The sequence below is a fragment of the Myiozetetes cayanensis genome, unplaced genomic scaffold, assembly GCF_022539395.1.
Source record: "Myiozetetes cayanensis isolate MyiCay16 unplaced genomic scaffold, myiCay2020 scf13, whole genome shotgun sequence".
Taxonomy (NCBI): domain Eukaryota; kingdom Metazoa; phylum Chordata; class Aves; order Passeriformes; family Tyrannidae; genus Myiozetetes; species Myiozetetes cayanensis.
In genome coordinates this window covers 3,506,261-3,530,944 of record NW_026086937.1, presented here as the reverse complement: position 1 = coordinate 3,530,944, position 24,684 = coordinate 3,506,261, and the positions used below count along the sequence as shown (strand labels likewise).

Below are 24,684 nucleotides of genomic sequence, written 5' to 3'. Positions count from 1 at the left end.
CAACCAAGGACCACTGACCATATCACTAGCACTGTGCAAACCACAGTCCCCAGCAAGGAAATATCATCCTACAGTAAAAATCATACCAGGGATGATATAATGTATTGCCCAAAGCTTCTGTTTGTGTCTGAGTCTACATTTTCTCTCCCCAGTCCTCCCAGTTACTTGTCAGCCAGTGCAGCATTCAGAAGAAAATTAACAAATGGATGGAGTAAAGATATTGCTTCCTTACTCTGAACTACTAAAGCTGAGCTGATGCTATAGGCATCCTCTCCTTCCTTTCTTCCATGCTGGAAATGCATTCTGTGCAGTGGTAGGATCAGCTGTACTCCCTCCTAGGAGCAATCAGGAGGTTTCACGGTGTGAATGGTTTTGATCAGTGCTGGTCTTTCCCACTGCTGTGTTAGGTGTCAGTTTTGACATCCCATGCAGTATGTTGTGCTCTTACTGCATGCCCCTTTTGTTTGGTGGCGTGACCAGAAACACTTCTTAGCTATATCTGTGTTATGACCCCTTTTAAGCAAATCTGATTTCAAAAAGTTGTCAGTTATAGCGAAGTTGCAAATGAATGTGTTACTCAACTGGTGGCATGTAAGTCTGTGATTGTGATGTTAAATGCAAGCGCTGAACAGAACTGTGGATTTATTTATGCTGTTGGTAGTTGTTTTGCATATGACATTTACCATTACTTCCATAGCTTGTCCTCTACAGTGACCACTACGTCCACTCCACTGCAGACTAACACGACAAATGCAAGAATTAAGTAGCTGTCCTTAATAAAAACAGTTTACCAGAATTTCACTGGACCAAAGTGTTCACAGAAACAATTCAGATTTGAGCCACAGACAGATTTAAATTTTCATATCAGGAAACCTTTCAATTCTTTAACTTAATGCACAAGGAAAATGTATGGCACAAGCTTCTTGATATTTGAGTCCAAGGAAGGAATATGTTGCCATGTCCCTTCTGACAGATTCCAAATTTTGAAATTGATCGACATTTCTGTTTCTAAAGCCACTTTGCATCCTCCATGGAGTGCAGGTTGAGCTTGGTCTGTCCCATCACTGGGTGGTTATGAGTGGCATGCGTGGTACCGTAGCCGTGTTCCCTGTGTTTAATCTGTATGACAATGGTACTACCACACCACATTGCTAAGCGTTGCAGGGTGCCTGGGATTCGTTATTGTAATCAAGAGCTGAATATTCATAGCAAGATCTCTGGAAAGAGCTGATGAATGAGTAATACTCCGTCATTAGCATAAAAGATAATACCTAAATGTTACCTTTTAGTGTGACTAAATGCCTTCATGGAACACTGAGGATCTCTATGATGCTTAATATATGACTTGTAATGTATTCATTCTGCTGCTTTGTATGTGGAGCAACAGTGGGTGCTTTTAGGCTAAAATGATGATGTTCCTGGAGATTTTGAATTGTCACACTGTTGTTTTCATGTGCTCAGAATGTCTGCCCTGCTTCTGTGTCTTTGTTTACAGGGGTTTCACCGAAGGGTTTAAAACACAGAAAAATCAGATTGTAGGGTTATTTTTGAAGTAAGCAGTCAAATTTTTAAGACTGAGATATACTCAGGGGTGGTACAATATGGTGTTTGGATGAACAGGCTGGGTTTCTGAAATGTTTTGCTGTCACTAGGAGAGTCTTTGTTATCACCTGTGCACTCTAATGTAACATTGTTTTGATGAAAGAATTTTCACAGTCATCTGGCTAGCATAGGAAGGTTTATATAAAGACTATGGTCATACATTGATGAGAACATCTAAAGATGAGCAGAACCAGATGACAGTCCAAGTTCATATCTGCACTGTTGATTGATACAAATATTAAACAAGCTTTGACACCAAGTATGAAATTGTTACTGTTACTCTAAAATGAACTCCTAGCAAATTTAGTATCTGAAATTGTTGCTAGCTTAGAGAATCTCATGAAACTCAGAATCTGCCTTTTTTTTTTTTTTTTTTTTTTTTTTTTTTTGGGGGGGGGGAGCAAAGGTTATGGGTTTTTTTATGTAGCAGTATCTTTCCAGTTTCAGGTAAGATAGTCCATAGGATACAATATTCATGTTCTCCTTGGGAGGGCTTTGAAAGCTCAAGTCAAAGAACACACAGGTTTAACTTTCAGTCACTGCTGTCCATATTGTACCCAAATATTTGTGTATGCATGTGTCTCACACATTGGCATGTACGTGTGGTATTTGCAGGCTGAATGGCTACAGCTTTTCCAGGAACTATGGAAAATAATGATGAAACCCCTATTGTTTCTCCATCAACTACTGTGGAATCTCTACAAAGGAGTTGTTACAAAATTGTTCCCAGCTCCATTTTTTTCATGGCACTGCAGAGTAATTCAGACTATAATGTCTATTGTCTGATCCTGTGGCTACTTTGAAAAGTAATTTGCTGCATTTTCTATACAACCAGGGACAGTCTCACCGCTCATTTTTATTAAACATGTTTATGTTTTACTTGTTGATAATGATCCTGTTTATAGAAAAAAACCCACCAACAACAAAATAGTTACTGATAGTAAATTTGATTCTTTTTCTCATCCTGGTAAAGTCAAAATATTGCATTCATCCCATCATAATAACTGCCACAATATTAGATTGGTTTGAATATGCCTAACTTTACTGCAGAAGGGACAGAAAAGATTTGGTCATGAGCTTGAAAGACTTCCTTTCCTCCTGAAGCACAAATAGCATCCGTAACGCCCACACCAGTCCTGTACACTTTTCCTGCAAATGCTCCTGCTTCCATATTTGTGGGAGTGTGAGAATCCTTTAAGTTGCAGTGACACGTATTAACCCTGTCTCACTGTGCAGCAGTGGGATAACACCTTGGTTGCTGTGTTTCATCCCAGCCTGCCTTGGCTCTGCCTGAAAGAGCCCTCTCCAGCCTCAAGGCCTCATTCTCCTTAACTTGACTTTGCTGCTGTGTTTCCGTGCTTTGTGTCCCTTCCTGTGCTTTAATATTCCACTTTTTACTCCTCTGGCTCCCTCTCATGTGCACCCACTGAACGCCTTCCACCCAGTGCATTTCTCCTCCGTGACAGATTTCTAGAAAGTTGTTTTTAAAAATGTGGGTTGTCTTTTCCCCAGAGTTTTCAAACTCCGGTGGGAACAGCAAACAAATGGAGCTGTGCCCCATACATCACACATTGGAAGTGAGAAGTGAACTGAAAAGGGTAATTTAAAATTACATTTCAGCGTGGAAGGCACATCTAATCTTGTTCATGAAAGGCTCTCTATTGAGAAAAAGCAGGACCATAATTAATTGATGTGTTTTCGGTGCCCAATCTTACAGAAAAAAGGAAGTAATAAAACAGTATAATTGGCCAATGTAACCAGCCTCAAGCAGTGTTTTTGATATGATCGCTGCATGTCCACAGGAAAGGTTTACAGATCTGCTGCAGTACAAACATAAATTAGGAAGTATAAGTGGATTGCATTTTGAAAGTTAATGTTTTGTTAAAATTCTGCTTAGTAATATGGAGGACTGCTTTATATAAATAAATGCACATAAAAATATGTTATATAATTTAATTTGTGTATACATGATTTACACAAGTGTAATGAAAATGCAAGTTGTATGTACTTGTATGTACATACAGATGTGCACACAAATGCAGATTAAAACTCAGAGTAACATTTTTTAAAATTATTTTCATTGTTGTAATTTTGGTCCTGGCAGAGCCAAAGGGAAATATACCTCCAATATGGGAAAATACTTGCAGGGGACCCTCCTTGTTATCCCACTCAATTTGTCTAGTATTTTCCTTCCAAGTGTCATGTGGAAGAAGATATCCCTCCTGCTGCTGCCTTCTAAGCCCATGCAGTGGGCTCAGCAATTCCTAAAGGTGGGCAACCTGTAAGGAAAATTTTCCTCTGGAGAAAAGCAATTAAGGCAGCTGTAACTGGGGTTGCAGTCCAGCTGGTCTCTCTCATAAATCTAGTTTTCTGTCAGCTAGACTGGTGGCTCTTCATTGTAGACTTGAACTTTTGCTACTCTTGTTGAACAGTGCTTGGAGTAAAAGGATTTAGCACTTTTACTCATTTTGCATAATGCTGGTTTCCTTTTATTTCTTACCTTGGTGAATAATATATTTAACCCGAACTTTGAAATAGTGTCCTCTGCAGTAACCATGTCTTGCCTTTCCTTATAGCCAGATCTTATTCCTGGATCTTTTTATCCATGCCTTCTAAAGTAAGAAATACCATTAATGAGCCCTATTCAGACTGGACAAGACTAAAGGGACTGACGAGTTCTGGTGGGTTGACCTGGAGCTGCATTGTGCCTGAGAGGCCTGAGTGTTTGCATGTTGTGCACTGCATGCTTTTTAGATCATTTTCCTCTTTCCTCCAGCCTGCACTGTGTTTTGAGCACAGTGTTTTACCCCGTGGGAAGCTGCAGCTAGTGTTCATGTAAGCTATATAGGTATAATGCAAGCTGGTACTGAGCCACCTGCAAAGCAATGTCTGCTTTCCTTCACGTACTTTAATCTGATTCTGGATCTCAGTGCTGCCTTACCACTTATTTTTTGTACACTGCAATGTATGTCTTGCAGCCTGTGAGGCTTGAGAGAGCTTAACTTGAAACTGTGCACGCTGGGAGAAAGCATCTGGGAACGATGGAGGGAAAACTCAAAGACAGTGTCAGAAATCACAGGCCCTGTTGTCAATAGAATGAGGTGGAGCTGACTCTGTTATCATACATGACTCTGGAAAGGTGTTCTGTGTGTCCAGGCAGCATGAGGATGCCTTCAGCAGTGTTAGAGCCATGCAGTCTCTAATAGAACCTTTTGCTCAGCCCTGCCTCTCAGCCCCCATGCTGCTGCAGGGATTGGGAGGGTGGAGGGCACCGCTGGCCTGACTGTGCTTTGGGACTCTGCCCAGCAGTGTTTCTGCTCTGTGCTTGGCCGCTTTGGTTGCTGAAGCAGCTTGTTCCCACTGACCTGCATTCCAGCAGGTAGGACACGGCAAAGATTTTGGTCTGTTTTCTATCATGTAATAGCTTAGAGATTTTCAAAGGCTTTGTGTTTTGGGATGATGGTGGTGCTAGCTTTTCAGTGCTTTGGGATTTGGTTTTCTCTGCTTTTGCCGAGATTTCAGTTTGGCCCTCCCTGCAGCGAGCTGGTTTTCAGACTGCAGCTTCCAGAGCTGGGTTACTTTCCTGCAGCTACCACCTCCTTCAGCAGTTCATCATTTCAGGTCTGTTTTCTGGTCCCTCAGATAAGGGAGGGCAAGGGGAAAGGAAATGGAAACAGCAGTTCCTATAGTTTTTATAATATCTTTCTGTGCACAGCAATGAACACAATGTGATTTTGGAGGGATTTATAAACAGGTTTTGAAACCACAGAGGGAATATGTTCTTACCCTCAAGGCACATATGCGTACTCATTAACGTTAATGGAAGCTGCAAGCATTGAACAGAAAATAGACCATGCAGTGGTAAAAGACACGAAGCTCTAGTTGCCCACTTGGGAATTGCATAGTGCCCAGGACTTGGCAGTTGGTACTTTAGCTGTGCTCTGCTAGTCTATCCTGTACACTTAGTGTATTTTTTTTTTTTATTATTCTTAATTTAACAAAGTTGCTTTATATATTCCGCCTCTGTCTCTTCACAATAGGATGTTGCTCATTTGTTGAGAGACGCTGCACCTCTGCAAAAAAGCACAAAATTAAATGTGCAGTCCCCTGTGGTACGGCTATGGCTCTGCTCTCAAGGGTGATGGAAGCTGTGATGTTCTTGATAACAGAAATGCCTTAATAATGCAAGTTCAGGGAGTGTTGTGCTGATTGGCTGCAAATGCAACCTGTCCAGGAGGAGCTGCCTGCCCTAAGCCAAGGCCAGCAAGCCCTACCTAACACCTGTGACTCCTGCTGTGAGCATGTGGGCTTTTCTGCACTCTGTACCCCAGTGCATCAGGGCTCGGGAGAGTTTATAAGCCTGATCACAACTCCAGGCCCAAACTGTGAATGCACATCATTGCCCTGGAATTAGCAAAACCACCTCAGACCGAAAAGCAGTGTTGGGTGTAATGCAGACATGCTGTATAGGAGGTTTTCTCAGGCTGCTGCCAACCTGAAGTCTTCTGACTGTATAGGATCACTGTAGTCTCCGGACACACCAACAAGGCAAGGAAATATGAGCCACTTATTCATGCGGTCAGCTGGAATCTAGAAGAGAGTATTAGCACAGGTTTCGCATCATATGAAAATCACTAGGCTGTTTTTAGAGCCAACTTGGCCAAGGAAGTACTTCAGATGTGCTCTTTGAGGTGTCTGAATCAATAATCTTTGCCAGAAAGACCACAAAGAAGAGAGAGTCTCTGAAGGAAGCTATCATGTGGGTGGTCTCGTTCACTGCATGGTTAATTTGCAGCCTCAACAGACAGCCCCTATGTAACTGTAAGGTTATAGTGTCAATAAATCCATTCATTGTCAGCAGGTCACTGTGAGTCATCTTATTTGTGACTCTATTTCATTTTTTATTTTGTTTATACCTCAGGGAAACATAATACTGGACTTTCTCAGCGTTTTCCACCTGTGAGCTGAAATACTATGAAACACTAGATTCTTGCATTATTTTGCTTCACTGAATGGCTCTGAAGTGAAGGCCAGGAAAGGAGGGGAGGAGAAATCCAGGTTAATTCTCTTGCCTTGTTTTGACAGCCCATCACAATTTGTTAAGTAAAATGAAATGCTTGTTAAACTACAAACATAACAATTTGAGAATACCCTTACTATGCTTCTGTTTTGCATATTGTCTTTGGCATTGTCTGTTAAAGGCATTGTGGACAAATGAGTAAGGGCTTGAGGGATCAGACTGAAATCCTAGAGCCTCTGTTTACTCTCAGAGCTGGCCCATGATAATAGAGATGTCTGCAAAACTCATGGAATTAAATGAAAAAACACACAACAATGTATTTGTTCTACAGCAAATACATTGGATTTCCACCTCTTTGTCTTACCTTACTTTTAACTGGTGCCCTAATTTTGTTCTCACTTAAACAATCAAATGAGACAAATCCTTATGGAGTGAAGTATGACTGAGCTCTCAAAGTATTTTGTGCCCAGAGGTTTATGCAGGTTACACTCACGCTGGCTTTACTGGGAATGCACAGTGCTTACAGAATCACATCCCAGGAGATTCAAGTCTAGCTCCAGGTGAGATCCTGTCATGGCTAGCCTCTCTTTCGCTGGTAATTTCTTTCTAATGACTGTTTGAATATAGCAGTCTTGGTTGGTGCACTGGTTTGCTGCTTTCATCTCTTCCACTTGGCTTAATATTGGGTGACATCAGGCAACATATGCCTGACATGCCACAACTGTGTCTGGCACTTCACGCTGTTCCGTCCATCCACGTGCAAACGGTGCTGTGTTGGGATAATGTGCACAGCAGTGACAGCTCAGCAGAGCACAGCTTCCTTTTTGCAGTGCCATCAACTTGCCTGGAGGTCACAGTGTATCAACCTGGGCTTTTCATGGACGCATGAGGGGAAAAAATAAAACTAAGCACACGGTTTTTGGGCTAATTTTAGAGACCTAGCTTCTGGCATGTCAGACAAGAAAGACATACCCCAAAGTTCATGGGATTTGCAGCTGACTGCTAGTTCAGGGTGAGGGGAGGCTTAGATATGGGCATCTAAATAAGTCAAAGCATGCTGTAGTTGACATCAGCAAGAGGCATAGCTTAATATCTGTTTCCAGTGCAGTGGTATAATATTTGCCGTGTCTTCCATCATCTCTCTGAGATAATCATAAATAATACTCTGCCTTCAAATTCAACCATCTTGCAATAACAATTGGAGGATTCTAACTCCTCTTATGCTTAACAGTAAAACAAAAGTGGAACTGCAAGTACAGCACTCTCTGAGCATAAACATGCTTGGAAAAACTCAGATGTGCTGGGAGCAGTATAACCTTTGGGTTGTCATGGCAAACGAAGATTTCTGTAAGTAATACTAACCATCACCTCCCAGGGGTGTATGTGGAGGAACAGGCTCTTCAAAGATCTATCACAACTAGCACAGATGATCTTGAGCATTTCACTTGGCTCTCAGTGTCACAGATTCCTCCTTTACAACACAGGGAGAGAGACAAAGGCTTTGTTTAGTGAAGTAGTTTGCAGTCAGCTTATGATCAGAGTGTTTCTGCTCACATTCGAAACTTGAACTGTCAATGGTTTTGTGAGCAACCCTGTAGAAAGAAGTAGAGAAGGGAATATGTGAAAAATACTGTCCTTGGTAATATGAAATTCTACACATCTGGCAGGGTTTCATTTGTAAACTCAGGGCAGTCACTGTGGAAACCAAGACTTCAAACAGCTACTGAGCATAGGAACTGCTTGAGTTCCCTTTCCCAGCCTCTTGATGGTATCACTGATGCTGCAAACCATGAATAAGGATGGCAAAATCTGAGCTGCAATGATGATCCAGGCCTGTGAAATGCTGAATACCATGGCTTTACAGAACAGATAGTCCCATGAGAGGGTAGGCAACAACCTGCCTCAGATCTCAGGCTGTTCTGAGCTGTGCTCTACCATAGGCTGTGCCTCAGTGGTGTGGTTGAATTCCTGCAAAGAGCTTTGCTTCTGAACAACAACAAAATGAAAACAGGCTGTAAACAGGCTGTTCCTTTTTGTGCTCCATCTTTGCTGTTTCACCCTCCGTCTCGCTTCTCAGGTGGAAAAATGAGGCCAAGCCTGGCATTTGAAACAGGAGGTGGCCTTCCTAAAGCTTGTCTGGAACTGTGCAAAACACTGTGAAAGTGGTACTGTACACTGCAGCCATACCAGGTGAATTTATGGTGATGAGACTCGGCTGCATGACCCTTGTAGATGAACACCATTACAGGCTCTACTAGTTTCACTACAGCACTCTGCAAATAAATGCAGGAAGAAATGATAGATGCCAGGCACACAGAGAAGCTCCAAGTGGAGGCAGCTGATAATGTGTGGCTTGTCTATAATTTTGTCAACACTTTATTTAGAGTTGAGAGGGAGAGAGGAGTCAACCCTATGGAGATGGAAGTAAAATTCAGAGCTGTGAGGCATTTTTCCTAGAGCTGATTACTGTGAGTATTTCATATCATTCAGCCTCTGACCATAGTGCTGCTAGTGTTGCATCTCCAGGCACTGCTGCCTGCCTGTGAGCTGCTCTGGCAGCGCTCTGTCCACCCCAGCTATCATCATATTTGCCCAAAAGATGCTCAGTAAGAACCTGCAGGAACTGCTTCTGCAGGGTCACCTTTTGGCAGAAGAAAGAGTGCCCCTTTAGATGAACTCTTGTTCCTTGCTGCTCTTTTGCTTTCTCCGTGCTCCTGCTGTGGTGACTCATCTGACCCCGGCCGTCAACCCTGTGCTGTGTTTTGAAATGTGAGCTTGGTGGTGGAAGGAAGGGCCTGCCCGATGTGTCAGTCAGCAAGAGGCTCTTTATACAAACAACCAAAAAGAAAGAATTGCAAAAATCCCAGAAAACTTCTGGGGGAGAGGGGGTTTGTGAATTCTGTTGGTTCCTCGTTGCTGGTGGGAGATGCCAAGGACGCACAGGAGCCTGTGTGGAGCTGCCATGCCTGTGGAATAGCTGGACACAGCAAACCTCTTGTTGAAGTCCCCAAGAGCTCAGTGTTCTGCACAACACAACACCACCTTGGTAGGTCTGCCAGCTTCGTTTAATGGGCTGCAATTATTTTAGAAGCTCAGCAAACAGATTGTTACTTATATAAGCAAATAATGCATTTGACCTACTTACTGTAGCTGTAAGTAGAAGACAAGCGTAGCTGTGCATCTGAAAAATGAAGAGCCCCATACCTCTGGATAAATTATTCAAGTCTTTGCATATAGCAAATGCTAGTGTTCTGGTCTAGTTGCTTCTGAACCAAAACAACAATTAAATCAAGGAAACAAATACAGACTATTTTTCTACATTAAAAAAGGAGTTGAGTTAAACTTAATGTTTCATTAAGCATTTGCTCTTTCTCTAGCTTTATTTCCTTCTTTCCCATTTCCCCAGTAAATAATTGTGGAGTTCACTATTTGGGTGCATCTCCCGGTTTTAGAAATCCCCCCCAGAGCCAGGAACTCTTGCAGAGATCAGTTTTGTTCAGTGTCTCTATGGGCACTGGGTCAGAAAGCCTTCTGTGTACCATGCCTTCTCCAAGAAGTTCATGAAAGTTCAGCAAAGGATTTCCCACATCATCGCCCTCGGCTACGGTAGCGGGTAATCAATAGCAGGGTTGCTCCTGTGAAGCCAGGAGTTGCACTGACTGGAGTCTGCCTTTGTTTACATGAGCACTGCCAGGTGATACCACTGAGATCTTCAGTGCCCTTTGGGCAGCAGGTAACGTAGGAATAAGCAGCTCAGCCCTCAAAGGCTTTACTGGTATCATAGTGGTGTCCTCTACGTACCACGCTCATGTGGCATAGGTGTCTAAGGCACCTGTTGATGGGACTTAGTTCTTCATACATACTCAGAAACATCCCTTTCTGAAGAGAAGGGAGATATTTTCTTCTTACAGGTCAACAGAAATGCTATTGCACTTGCAGTCATCCCATGGCACAACCTGTAGAAACTCACAGAAAATGCAGAGCCTCACCATCTTCTGTGATGTTCAGGGAGTAGCTACAGGGAAGCTGCAGAGAGGGAGAAGGGGCAGCTTAGTGCAGGGTGACAGCTCTGTGAGAACTGCACCACAGCAAAGATTCTGAGCTGGGAGGTGGTGGGGGCTGAAGTCACCCATCGTTCTCCATCTGAAACCCAGGCAGTTTGTGGGGAGCTGCAAGAGTGGAACAATAGCAATCAGTTTACAATAAAACACCAAACTGTCTCCCAAGATGACAGTTAAGATTCCATAAATGCTGCTATAAACAGGAAGGGCTTTACTCATGGTGCTGATCTGTGGCTCTTCCATTGTACTCTGTTGTGACCACGGGTGTAACTCTTCAGTGTTGCAGCTCTGTACACGTTCCTGCAGTAGAGCCACTAAAAAAACACAAGCACATACACTTTGTAAATTAATTTCTCTGCAAGCATGATTCAGTAATTCCATTTGCACACTCTTCTTCATTAATGATGCTTGTGGCAGGTAAGTTCCCATGGCAATTGCCCTTCTATATCGAGAATTCCTTCAGAGTATATAGAGTTACAAAAATTTTTATTGTCACTGTTACACCTTTTGCAAAATCTGATTTGCATATTGCAGACTTCAGGCTGTCTGAAACAGAATGAACCAGCACTTTGAAAATACTCATTGCATGTGTGGGCGGTGTGAGGATCCTTGAGGATCCTTCTCCAGTCATCCTCCCACTGCTCCCTCCTCAGAGATGCTTCCGCTGGAACTACCGTAACTTATATCCCTGTAATGCCATAGATCCTGGCCCTTTATGTCTGGGCATGTTATTTCAAGGATGTTTTTCTAGATGGATACCTAAAAGAAGTTACTGTGAGATTTTTGTTTGCCTCCTTTTGCCCTCAGCTCGTCAGTTTTCCTGTAAAAGGAAGATGATTCAAATTGACTATTCTTTTCTTACTTATCCAAAGTCTTGCTTTTTCTGCCTTTCCAGAGCTGTGCTGACTGACAATAACTTTTAACCTCAGTGAATAGTACAGAACAGCTTGATTGCAAATAATTTGTAATTATTCCTCAAATACTCTTTTCTTTGCCTATTCAACATTATCTGGAAAAATCAGGGACATCAATTACTCATTCTTTAAAAGAACTAGGATGTGAAGTTCAAAATACATGAGAACAAGAGGCTGGGCATCCAGACAGTTACTTGTAATTTTTTTGAAGTTTTTGAAGACCTTTGAAGTTTTTGAAGACCTTTTCACTGTAGGAAGGGCTAATAAGCAGGGTTCAGCGTGCCAGGTGGATACACAGAGAAGCAGAGGTCTATGGAGCAGAAAACCTGGAAGCCAACCTGTTCTGGAACGTGGCAGTTTGGGGAGGGACTCCCTCCAGCATGCTGATAATCCAGCGTTTTTGATGTATCCTGGCATCTCTGGGTCTGCCCTTGTCTTGATGCTGCAGAACAAAGGACTGGCAGCCCCTGCTGTGCTAGGAGGAGGCACTTAATGCCCTAGGCTGGCTTTTGGGAATCCCAGGCAGGTATGGCAACCTCGGCATATAGAGCGTGTCAGGAGCAGTGGGGTTGGGGCTGAGAGTTCAGTTTTGTGGCCCAGATTCACAGCCCTGAACTGAATCTGGCAGCACGATATCTTCAGCCACGGCACTTATCAGCTGCAGTATTGTTGGAGTAATGCAGAACTGGATTTAACTGCAGGGCCCAATTCTGCTCTGGAAAATCACTCCCAAAGCCACTCACTTTCCAGCTCCTTGAATTAGAGGAGAAATCAATCATTTTAAAAGCCAAAAGAAGTTGTAGCCAAAATAAAGGGGCCTGAGTACTTTTGAGGAAGTCTCCTTAATCATAGCCTTGAGACATACAAGTAGCACGTCAGTATTATTTTATGACACTGACTTTTAGTCCTTTCATTTTCAGTGTAATTTTGTCTTCTTTAAATGCCCAAATAATTTCCAGTAAGAGCTAATAGATTCAGGAGTGGAGAAGAAATATGTACTGCATGAAATCATTGTGCTGAAACCACCTATTACCTAGTTGAATCAATTAGATAGCTCTTTTTTTTTTCCTTGCATGTGTTTCCTCTCTTTTAGAGCATCTTTTAGGAAAGGAAGAGGTAACCTGCAGGGAAAGGCCTTGTGTCCATGAGGACAGTGCTATTTTGAAAGCCAGGGGTTTTTTTGTGACAGAGATACAGTCTCTGATGTTATTTCAATCTAGTGATGACGTTTCTATAATCATTTACTAAGATGCGTTTTTGTGGGCATATTTTCTGGCTGTTCACAGTATGTGAACATTTGCCTTCAGATATTCCTTGGAGAAGAAAAGATGCATGTTCAACACTGCATGTCTCCAAAATCTACATTTGAATTTGCTTTAGTTTTCTACTGTTGCTTTCCAATGATAGGAAGCAGTGTGCAAGTTTTGATATAACCAAATAAATTAAAAATAAAAACCTTGTGTTAAGAAACCTTTGAACCTTAACTGGCAAAAGATAGATAGTGAAAGGCAACATTAAGGGTAAAATGACAGGCAAAGCCCTGTGGCCTGTGACAAAGAGATGAATTAAACTCAGGTCTCCTGAGTGCCAATCTTTTGCACAGTTCAGAGGACTGTGCCTTTTTAAATTCAGTTTCACTAAGAATGTTCAAACTTCATCTACGGAGATAATGAAATTCAACCCAATATAAGCACTGGTGCACAAATGCACTTAAAATCATGTGCAACTCTGAACAAGCACTTCATTTCATTAGAGCCAGTGGGGTTACTCAGTCTTGAACTTGCATACACATATATATACATATAGGCTCTGTACTACCTTAGAGCTGGATTTTCTCTGTTGAATTATTTGATGTAAATCAGAATCTGTGTATCTGTGATTCAGTATCCAGCACGTTCAGGGTTTAATTAAAGAAATTCTATTTCCTTTCACTCCTGGAGGCTCTTTTTGATAGAGGTACCCCTCAAAATACGATCAGATTAATTCCTTCAGCATTTAGAGTCTCATTTTTAAGAAATTTAAAAATTTTTAGGGCCCAAATAATTTAATTAATTTTGAAATTATTTGAATCCTATAACCTCTTGTAGAAATTGAAAGGGAGGATTTTTCCTGTTACTTTTGTATATTGGGTTATTTACAGTGAACAACACAATTCATCATATTGTTCTGTGAAATTTAAAAGCTGGAAAACACCCAGAGGACAATGACAAAATTAATTTTAATTTTTAGATGTTTTCACTCATTCCTTATACAGCGAGCAAACAATAAACAATACGACAACACATTTTCGTATTTCAGTCTCTCCTTAAAGAGTAAAAAAAAATAAATACTTCAGAAGGATAATACCAGAAGCATTTTGTATTTCCAAAATTAACTTTGAAAGGCAGATTATCTGGGCATGTCTGAAAGCTATGCGTAACCTTTGCGCTACATATATCTCATTTCAAAAGTGTCATATTCTCGGTAGGGCTTCTGTGAGGCTATTTTAAGCACTGTGCTACTTGCTTGGAGACAAGAACTGAAGTTACTAGAGCCTACATCTCTTGTTTTGCTTGAGGTTTGTTAGAGCTGGGCAATTGCTTGGTAGTAGGGCACTGCTAAACGTGGAGAGTTCCTGGCCAAGCCACGTAAACTCTGCGAAGTTCACTGCTGTTTGCAAGGATTATTGTGTCTCCAGTTTACCAGTTATGGTAGTTTGGATGGTTCTGACGCAAAGGAGGGGCTGCTAGCACAGCATTCCGAGCTCCCACAGCTGGGGCAGCTCCTGTGAGGGCAGAGGACCACGGAGCAGATGCTGAGTTTTCTTCCTCTGAGCACCTCCCATCTCTCACAGGCCTGATGGTCACTTGTGTTTGTGTGTCTCTGCAATAGAAGCTCTTTGAGATGGATGTTTAGGGGAAGTTGCACCTGGCAGAGAAAGAAATAGTTCTGACTTTCATTTCTTCCGCTGGCTTTGGATCAAGACCCGTGTCCGCTGACGTATGAGTGGCAGAGTTTCAACACAGGTTACTGGCAACAGTTGCACCAAGGATATAGTAATCCATGTGGAAAGGCACTTAATTATCCCTGTTTAGGGCAGACAACACAGCAGTTATGTGTACCACCAGTATGTCAGTGTGGTTTGCTTCTCATAGGAGTTTATGTTCCCAGCAGCACCGAGTGCTTTTTCTGCCTGAGAAATGTCAAGTACTTTAAGCAATCTTGCCTGTTCCTCTCTCGAGATTGCCAAATAATCTCCTTTCATGGGGTAGGGGATCTTGCCAGGGCTTCTGCATTCATGCACGTCTATCTCTGCCAAATGTTGGTAACACAGGAACTGCACAAATACTCCCTGCTCCTTTCATTAGCTTTGCACAGCTCTGTTTAGCTGCAGGATTCCTGGGTTTTTCTCTGTTATTCCAGGCTGGAGCGGTAGTTCATGATCCATGTTCCATTTTAAGGTGTGCTGTAGGATTCAGCCCTTGCTGTGGAGCCCTGTTTCAGAGTAGAAACCTTTTTTAAATAAACTGAAATGTCTTGCATCATTAACTTCTTAAAGCTAATTCTGTTTGCCTCCTGAATGTCCCCCTGCATCCAAGGGGAGTTCATGGTAGATTTTGAACAGTTCCTCTGCTCCCAGTCATGATAAAATGATTCCTTTCTTATTTATTCATTTACCTGTGTAATTTCTCTAGGAAGTCTTATAGTTCTTGTTTTGTGCAATATATAGGAGGTAGATACCTTTTTACCTTTTAAAGTTTAATTAAAATTCTTAAGACATTTAGTTTAAAATTGTAATTTGAAAAGTCCAATTTGTCAAGGAAGGAAAAAGATCTCAGTAACACACCACCTCCTGGAAATAGATGGTTTAATAAAATTAACTATGGCAGAGGAAAAATGCTTTAGAAAGAAAATGGAAAGTAAATCACCCTGTCATGTTTTACTCTGTCTCATACAGTGAGGTTGGGTCATTTGACCTTTTTGTTGATAATGTCACCAAGATATTTTAGGCTAATGCTACATATCATGCAATGGCAGATGAGGCTCTGTGTGTCACTTGGTACTTAATTTCAATCCATGCAAAAATACAAGACTAGATGGCAGAATGTCAATCATTTTTCCTTGACATTTCTCATTTGCTCATTTGTAATGTAATAACCTGTGAATGTTGTATATGCAAAATTCAGCACCTGAGGACAGGTTTAGACCATGTGGCAGAACCTCATCAGTTGGATAAAAACTGTGAAAATGGAAGTAAGGAAGAGGAAAATATGCTTTTTCTAGCAATTTGTTTGAAAACACAGCACTTGTAGCCACTTTTGGCTGTGTTCTGATACAAATATCAGCTAACACTATCCTTGAATGACCACTGGCACAAGGGCATCTCATATTTTGATTATTTGTCCATCATTAACATCTCTGCAGATAAAGAGACGAAGGAGGGGGGGTGGGGCTGTGAGACAGAGCATGTTCTCAGTGTGGTGCCTGTGGCACAGAAGACTTGGAAACAAGCAGGGGTTTGAGGAATCAGAGGATCAGGAAATGTTTCTATCTCAGGTATTCATTAAGGAGCATGAAGCACAGGGAACTGAAGACTGGGAGAAGCCACTGTGTACAGTTTTCAGATGTAGCTAAAACAGAGTTCAGGTCATGTGCAACGTGTTCACAAATGATCAGACAGTTTGTGACAGTCTCATCGACTGTCTCTTCGTTTTAATGACAGGAATCTGAATAAGATTGCTTTTGACAGGGCTATAAATCAGATTAAGAGAGGTGTGGAGAAAGGATTGAGATCAAGTTTATGTCAATAGAATATATAGAAATATAATTTACAAATAACAGACTAAACAGAAAGGAAATAGTAATTTAGCTGGAAGCACAGCAAGAAAGATCTGCTAGTATTGTCAAATACATCAGGAGTAATATTTTCTGCAAAGCCCAAATGATTCTGGTAGCCTACATCTCATTCCCAAAAGTCTAGCCTAATACATTCAAGAAAATTAATTTGGGTTAATTAAAAAGACAAATTTAAAATGCATTAGGATATATCCACACAGTGAAAAATTATCAAGCTACCAAACACTCCTATCTGTGGTAGCTTTTGCATATCCCTAGCCTGCTGCAAAGTGGAACACATTAATTAGAATCATCATGAAAGCATAATATCATTTTTGGAGTGTGTTTTTTTTTTTCTTTTATTTCTGGCAAGATTTCTTTTTTCCTTTTGCTTTGTTCTACCTTAGTTGTATGTTTAGCTTAAAGAAATGTTGCTGACAAAAAGTGGTCTCATTACTTCATGTATGTACACATGCACATATTCCTAAACAAATTCCATATTCCTAAACAAAACTTGTTTATCATCTCCCTCTGCTGCTATGCCCTGTGGGAATTGAACAGAGATTATTTATTATTTATTATTTCTCTGAGCACTGAGTTCACAGTGGCAGGTTTGTAGCAGTGAATTGCAAGGAGTAGCAAAGTTTGGAAAGGTGGGAAAGCTGCCATTCAGGACTGGCCTGTAATATAAGGTTTTTTTGGGGGGTTGTATGTTTGTTTTGGTTTTTTAATTGAGAAACTTAGCAATGAGGTATTAATTGCCTTATAGGAATATAAGCAAAGTTTAGTGTATGTGGTAAATTTTGTTTCTGTATAAGTTTGTTGAATCTGCTTTGCATAAAAACTGACTTCACCAAAACATTTAATGAGATATTTTATTAACCCTAGCATTTAATGAGATACTTTATTAGCTCTTTATGCAAAGTGAACAAAATGCAATTTCCCTGAGTTTCTTTATTGTTTAATTCATAAAGGATAATTTCTAAGGAACCCTTGACCTCTCATTTCAAATCAATTTCATCACAATGTTTTGATTTATAGTTTCAAAGACAAGGTTCCTATAAATAACCTGTGTGGAAAGGATTTGAATCTGTGAGATACTTTGTTCCTCCTTGACTTCACTGAAATCTTGTTAATGATAGGATAGATTTCAGATAAATTATTAGGATTATCTCAACAGTAGATTTTTCAGTTTGTGTATGAATGTTTCCTTTCTCGGTCAGTGCTGAGAGAATTGTTGTGCTTTATGCAAGAAGTTACTATAAATAAAAAGGTCTTGCTCCATCACTGTGTCACTGCAGTTACATCACTGTCATTCCAGCATGAATGTTCAGGATCTTAACTGTTCTCTTGGAGCCAAAAGGAGTTAATTTTGAAACTAAGTGTTACGTCTTTAGCGGCTCTTTGGATCTTTAAAAGCCCGCAGTGATATTTGAAAAGCATAATATTTAAAAATGGAAAGTCTCCTGTCCCAAAGAGTTTGGGAAAGAACAGATGTCTCGGAGGAAGGGAAGTGCTCACTAACTACTGGAACGTCAGAGCGTTCTGGGGTGACTCTAGGGGTGTTTTGAATAGAGGGTTATTTTTATAATGTTCTACTGATGTAATACCAGAGAAACCCAACAACAAGCTGGTCCCAGGGAATTCATTCCAGAATTCTGACACCGTGATGGAGATCTTATGGTTGACAAAGTGTTACATGCTTCTGATTAGTTTATATTCTGTTCTGTTTTCAGTGTCAGCCAAACCAAGACCTCACAGTGATGAATACACAAAGAAGATTCCACCTCCTAAGCCGAAACGAAACCCAAACACTCAGCTAAGCACATCTTTTGATGAAACGTATATCAAAAAGCATGGCCCTATGAAGACAACACTCACTAGGGATGCCTCTTTGTCGCAGGTCAGCAGTCCTGCTCCAGACACAGAGGAAGAAGAGCCTGTTTATATTGAAATGGTTGGGAATATTCTCAGAGACTTCAAAAAAGATGAGGATGACCAAAGCGAAGCCGTCTACGAGGAGATGAAATACCCTATATTTGATGATGTAGGCCAAGATTCAAAATGTCAATGTGAATATGACCATCACACTTGTTCTTCTCAGTGTGCTACTCCCACAGTGCCTGACCTAGATTTCACCAAGTCTTCAGTGCCATCTACTCCCAAGGGCTTGCTTTGTGATATACCCCCGCCATTTCCAAATCTGCTTTCTCACAGACCTCCACTGCTGGTGTTCCCACCAGCACCAGTGCAGTGTTCCCCAAATTCTGACGAGTCTCCTCTAACTCCACTAGAGGTCACAAAGCTTCCCGTTTTAGAAAATGTGTCTTACATCAAACAACAACCTGGAGCTTCTCCATCTTCACTGCCACCTCATACACCAGGCCATCAAAAACTGGAGAAAGACCAGACAGTATCTCATGGAACTAGCACCCCTGGGCACACCTCCTCACCTCCTCATCCTTCTACCTTATACAGAACACAGTCTCCACATGGTTATCCTAAAAGTCACTCTGCCTCACCTTCTCCTGTCAGTATGGGTAGGTCTCTTACCCCCTTAAGCCTCAAAAGACCTCCACCTTATGACTCTGTACATTCAGGAAGTCTCTCAAGAAGCTCTCCATCAGTGCCTCATTCTACAGCCAGAAACACATTGCAAGAAGGAGGAAAGATGGTAAATGCCTCTGTCAGTACCTACGGGTCATCCTGTCAGAGTGGTTCCCGTTCTCGGACACCCACCAGTCCTCTGGAGGAACTAACCAGCCTCTTCACCTCAGGACGAAGCCTCCTGAGGAAGTCCTCCAGTGGCAGAAGATCTAAGGAGCCTGCAGAAAGTAAGTCCTTGATGTGATTTTTCTCATTCTTCTTTTTGCGATACATCTTCCACCGTATTTTAGTAAATCAAGTGCTTTCAAAATTAGATCTCTCAGAAGTCCGAATTCCTTATATAAATCTCTTATAATGAAAAGAAAAATTATTACTGTCAAAATTGCTTTAGTCTTCCTATTGTTATATTTATAAAGTTTTTAAGTATGCCTACTGCACTACAGAAGTACAGTTCATGACTTGGTCTTGCAAAAGAAATCAGTTTTCATTGATTTTCCACAAATATAATGTTTCCATGTGAGTTGGGATCCTTCTACCATGGCACATCTTTCCCTTCTTGATTGCTAAGACACAGTCATTGTCCAAGCAGTTTGTAGCAAAATAAGCAAACAGTACTTGTTTGGAGTTTTGGGGGTTTTTTTGCAAAGATCCAGTGATCACCCTTAACTTGACCAGTGATCCTGGCAAGTAAGATGCCAACCAGAGGTACCAGCTTAACTTCAGTTAAACCTTGGTCAAAGGCTGGAGTCAATGGCTTTGGAGGTCTCTTCCAACCTAAATGATTCTGGGATTCTTTGTAAACCATTCCTCTCCCTCCCACTGCCTCCTTCTGAGCTGTGACACAGAGTATCTCTTTCAGCTGGGCTATGGGGGCTGGTTGGGAGGTTGTGCTGTGAATTGATCTGAAAACCAACATTATCTATAACACGCATAGCCTATAAACCCACACACAGAGAAAAGCACAGGAGGAAATTGTGCAGGAAAACCTTAAGCCAAATATTGACTTGTCATATGCTGTATCATAAAATCGCTGCCCCATGTGCATTCAGGTTTACAACATGTGCACTTCTGAGCTAGTGAAATGTGGAAACTCATAATGATATCAACGTGAGTCCCACGTATGTGTGAACGCAGGACCTTGTACTCGTTTTTCTGTTGCCAAAAAGGTTCCTATTCAGTGTTGCCAAAGACAGTGTCCTGCAGTGGAAGGTCACCCTAACACCTCTTGTCAGAGTGCAAAGTGGGCTCAGCACACTTTCTCCTCCAACTTCAGTGAAGTCAGTTTATGACTTTGAAGTCTTGTCACCTGCCTAAAGGAAAAGCTCTCTTAGGAGAACAGCTGATCTCATGTTTGTGTGGGTGCTCTATTATGCCTATTTGGCAGCTGTAGCATATTAAATAAGATACAATAAGCTACTCTAGTTTATACCTGATAAAGGAAGGCACTCTGATTTCCAGGCTGCCGTATCACTACTGAAGAGAAGTGAATCCCACACTGCCTTTCAGGTTGTGTTTGCACCCCTCACTTACATTACTTACTGCAGTGTGGTCACATCACTTTTTGAGCTCAGGAGGCTCGAAAGAACACCCCCTCTGGGTTTCCATGGCAGAGGTTGTCTGTCTCACACTTCTGCAGCTCAGTGAGTACATGCCAACGTGTGGGTGTCAGGGAGCTTGGTGGCAGTGGGTTGGGCTGGCCTACAACACATTCCTCCTGACTCGTGGACTCTGCTGCCCCAGCCTCAGCAGTGTTCCTATTTATCTCTGTGGACATCAGGAACAATGACTCTGGAATCAGAAGGTGGGGAGGTGAGAATGGACTTAGCAAGATACTGAGAATACTACTTGGCACAGCAGTTTGCTTAATTTGGCTTTAGTATTTTCGTGGCCTGCAACCATTAATCCTGTTTTATGAAAGTCTCAGCTCCACGGGTTTCATTAATTGATTGCAGTAGTAAAAATTCAGTAATGCCAGATTTGTGTGCTGGATGGGAGCAAGTTTGTATCTAAAAGGTAAGATGATTCTTGTAATTGGGAACAATTGTGAGGGATGTGATGTGACATTTTTAAATAATTTCAGTGAAGCGTTAGATTTTGGCAAAGTGCAGGTAATACTGAACATTATAAATCATGCTTCTTATTCAGAAGTGAGCAGAAATCCCCTGTAAACCCTGTGCTACACCAGATCTACACAGTGAGCTTTATAAGAAGGTTTTATGCTCACCAGTGTAAGCAGGTTTGGAACCTGTGGAAACTCCTGTATCAAGAAAGTCCTGGGAAAGTTCAGCATATCTGAGCTGCTGTCTCGTATCTACCTCCAGAAAGATATTTTCTGTATTTCACTTCACTGAAATTGAATACAAACCTTTCAAGGGGCTAATAAATTTAGACTAAACCTTGCCCTGCAGATCTGTACCAAGAGCAGCTTTCTTGGCCTCTCAAGGAACATTCTGTTTGCTCCTTAGGAAGTAGAAATGTGCTTCTTATTGGTTACAAATGTTAAGACAGCAGAGATATGAAATGGAAACTGTGTTCATTTACTTTAAGAAAAACACGTTTGTGCTATAAATAGACACAAGTGGTGAAAAGACTCTGGAGTGCAGCTGTGTTGAGTAAATGAACAGACTGCCCACCTAATCCGATTGTAATTTGTCTGGTATTTACAGTATGGGTTAATCCTGTGGGATTACTGCCCTGAGCAAGAACCAGGTTTGTCTCCAGATATTACAGAGGTGGAAGACACTCCAGGATTTATAGAAAAGACATGCAGGTCTAACATTTTATGTCTTGAAATGATCCACCATAAAGAATCTAAATTGGGGGATTTGGACATAGCATTTGACCAGACTGTCACATTTACATGTCATGATTATACATTGTGATAGCAGGGGAGGCTGGACTATTCATACAGTATGTTAATGAAACCTTGCTCCTGCAAATCACCCTGGAAGCCTAAGGCATTCATACCATTCTGGGTTATTAAGCAGTGGGAGAGCAAATGCATAGAGTAGGACTAACTGGGACTGCCATGATTTTATAATTGTCATGTCAGTGTAATTTTCTCTTAGCATACAGAAAGATTTCCAGATTCTAGAGGATAATAAACACACACAGAATTAGGAATATTTGCCTCTAAAATATTAAATTAATCTGACCGCATCTCAAGCAACTTTCTTATTGAATCCTCCAAAACTCAACCCTCTGTGACTTGTCTAAAGCTTCCATTACCATATGCTAGTATTAAAGCACAAAAATAAATTTTGTGTTCAGTTGAGTGCATTTGGAAAATATTGCAGCAGTTACAGAGATAATTCTCTCATCTTTATTGTTTGTACAACTGACTTTGTGCAAGTTTGGCATCTGAGTCCAAACTCCAAATGCATTCGCTGGCTTTTAATTTGTAGCATTTTTTATTGTGGTGTTTTTTTTTTTTTTAAGAAGATGGGACTGTACGAAAATTACCTCCAGTCAACAGCTCTAATATACAGGCAAAGCTGTCCTTTTGGTCTTTCTGTATTATTTTATTCACTCTCCTGCTATATTTCCCTTTTTCTCCTCCTCCGTTTTCTTTCTTTAGAGTTCTTTTGCATTAGTGAGAAATTGGGATCAATCATTGGGATCAATTGGGATGCCACCTCAGGGCCACATTTTCTGAGGGTATGAGCTTCCACTGAAGCTCCAGACATGTTGCTGAACACACTCAACACCACTGGCTGCTGCTGTGATGTGCGAATCTGGATTTTATAAGCAGCTCACTTATTGTGCTGTGTTCTCCTAAAAATCCTCTTGTGTGCTCTTAGCATCTTAAATATGCATTACAGCACAATTATGAAAGTGGGGAGAAAAGAACAATGAAAATTCTAAGGCCTAATAAGAAATGAAAAAAAAATTGGTGCAAGATGATAAAAAAGAAAGGCAGAGAGATGGAGAGAACCCTACAGAAAACTGAAGAAAGGTGTAGGGCATGAAAAATGTGAAAGGGTGGAAAGGACAGATATTATTAATTGTCACTGGCAGTTCCTTAACCCTTCTTGCTTTTGTGTGGGACAACATTTGTGTGCCTTAACACTTGGCTGACCCCTGTGAAATATAACTTCAGTCCTCAAAGGGTAGAAGGAAACTATTTAAAGGGTACCAACACTGCCAGGTGTCCCTGGGGGGCTGCAGTGTGCCCTTTTCTGATGTAGCTGGAAGGTGTTTAGGTGTGACCACTCAGTCCAGCTGTGTTGAATGACACATTCCCTTTGTTGTTGCTGTGAACACTGAGTGCCTGTGGTATGTGTGCCCTTCTGTAAAGAGGGAACTGTGGAGGGAGAGGGAGGGAATGGCCTTGAGGTTTTGTGCAGCTGTACTTGCTGCTTCTGTCTTTTCTGCACCATAGAAACACGCTGTACTCCATGATAATACAGCACCAGAGTCATGTGCCTAAGGCATACCCACAGCCTGAAGAGCAGAACAGAGAAGCTGCTGTGCATCTGCACTGCCCTGGCTTTAAGGCTGTGTGTGGCTTCAAGGCTCTCTGTGTGAGATGCTCTTGTAAACAGTTGTTAGGATCAGCTTCTCTTTTTGTGCATTGGTTGTTTCCTTTTTTTTTTTTTTTTTTTTAAGGCTTCAGTTTCCTCATGATTTCCTGGGAACTTCATGCCAGTTTTGAGCAAATATTGCAAATGTTCATCCTAACTGCACATCAGAATAGGTACCTCAGCTGTGTGCCCTGAGTGTGCCTGTGCATGAGGTGCAGGATCAGGACACACGACACAGAGCAGCTGGTGGGGTTTTTTTCCTAAGCTGCTCTGCAAGACTTTGGAGCTGCTTTGGCTTTTATTCTTTTTACTTGTTTTATTCTTCAGCTTCTGGTTACGTATAGGGAGGAAGTTTGTAAATGTGCTACTTTGAAAAATCAGTTAAAGTGATTGAAAATTGGCATAATTATTAAGATTTCCTGTTCCTGGCTGGTACACAGTGAATTAGGAATCTAAACCTGTCAAATAGTGTGGGAGGGGAGGGGTGCTGAAGTGGCTCACTTGCTACAAAGGAGCTCAGGCTTTGTTTTTGTTTGGGAGAGGGTGTTGTTTGTTTGTTTTGTTTTCTTTTTGTTTAATACTGCTGCTTTCCAGGAAGTAAGAAAGCCCAGAGAAGCTGGGGATGTCCCTCCTCTGAAAATGTTCCAGGCCAAGTTGGATGGGCCCTGAGCAACCTGATCTAGTGAATGATATCCCTGTCCATGGCAGGGAGGTTACAATTAGATGATCTTTAAGGTACCTTCCAACTCAGGCCATTCTATGATCCTAAAGAAGCTTCAGATTTCTTGTTAGATAGAACAGTATGTTGGAAAAGAGAGTTTGGGAAATGCATCAAGTGAAAATGCACTCCATGTGGGCCCATATAACCTCTAGTTTTGTGCATTAAGCCCAGGATGAGGGACACAGACAGGGTAGGATTTCAGTTTAAGCATTTTTAACAGAGATCAGATGAGAAACGCTGGCCTAAGGAGGGTGAACTTGGGATTCCATTGCATGCCTACTTTCTCATTTGCATTTCTGCTCAGCCTCTGGTATTCTGAAGAGGAAGAGCTTGCCTGCAAGACTAGGCTGGCCAGAAAAGCCATTATAGATACTTCACTACATACCATTGCCCAACTACTGCACAGCTGAGTCAGTACTAG

General features: G+C 41.5%; 1 protein-coding gene across 4 annotated transcripts in view; it reads left to right on the top strand.

The window, feature by feature from the left end:
- NYAP2 (neuronal tyrosine-phosphorylated phosphoinositide-3-kinase adaptor 2) overlaps nucleotides 1-24,684 on the top strand; it is a 130,425-nt gene that overhangs the window by 58,799 nt on the left and 46,942 nt on the right. For all 4 annotated transcript variants that reach the window (XR_007627989.1, XM_050308617.1, XM_050308616.1 and 1 more), the window contains exon 4: nucleotides 18,149-19,246. Coding sequence is in view for 3 of the 4 variants with exons in the window: in XM_050308617.1 (XP_050164574.1) it covers nucleotides 18,149-19,246 (1,098 nt within the window). In the remaining variant the exon portion in view is untranslated. The remainder of the gene's footprint in view (nucleotides 1-18,148; nucleotides 19,247-24,684) is intronic.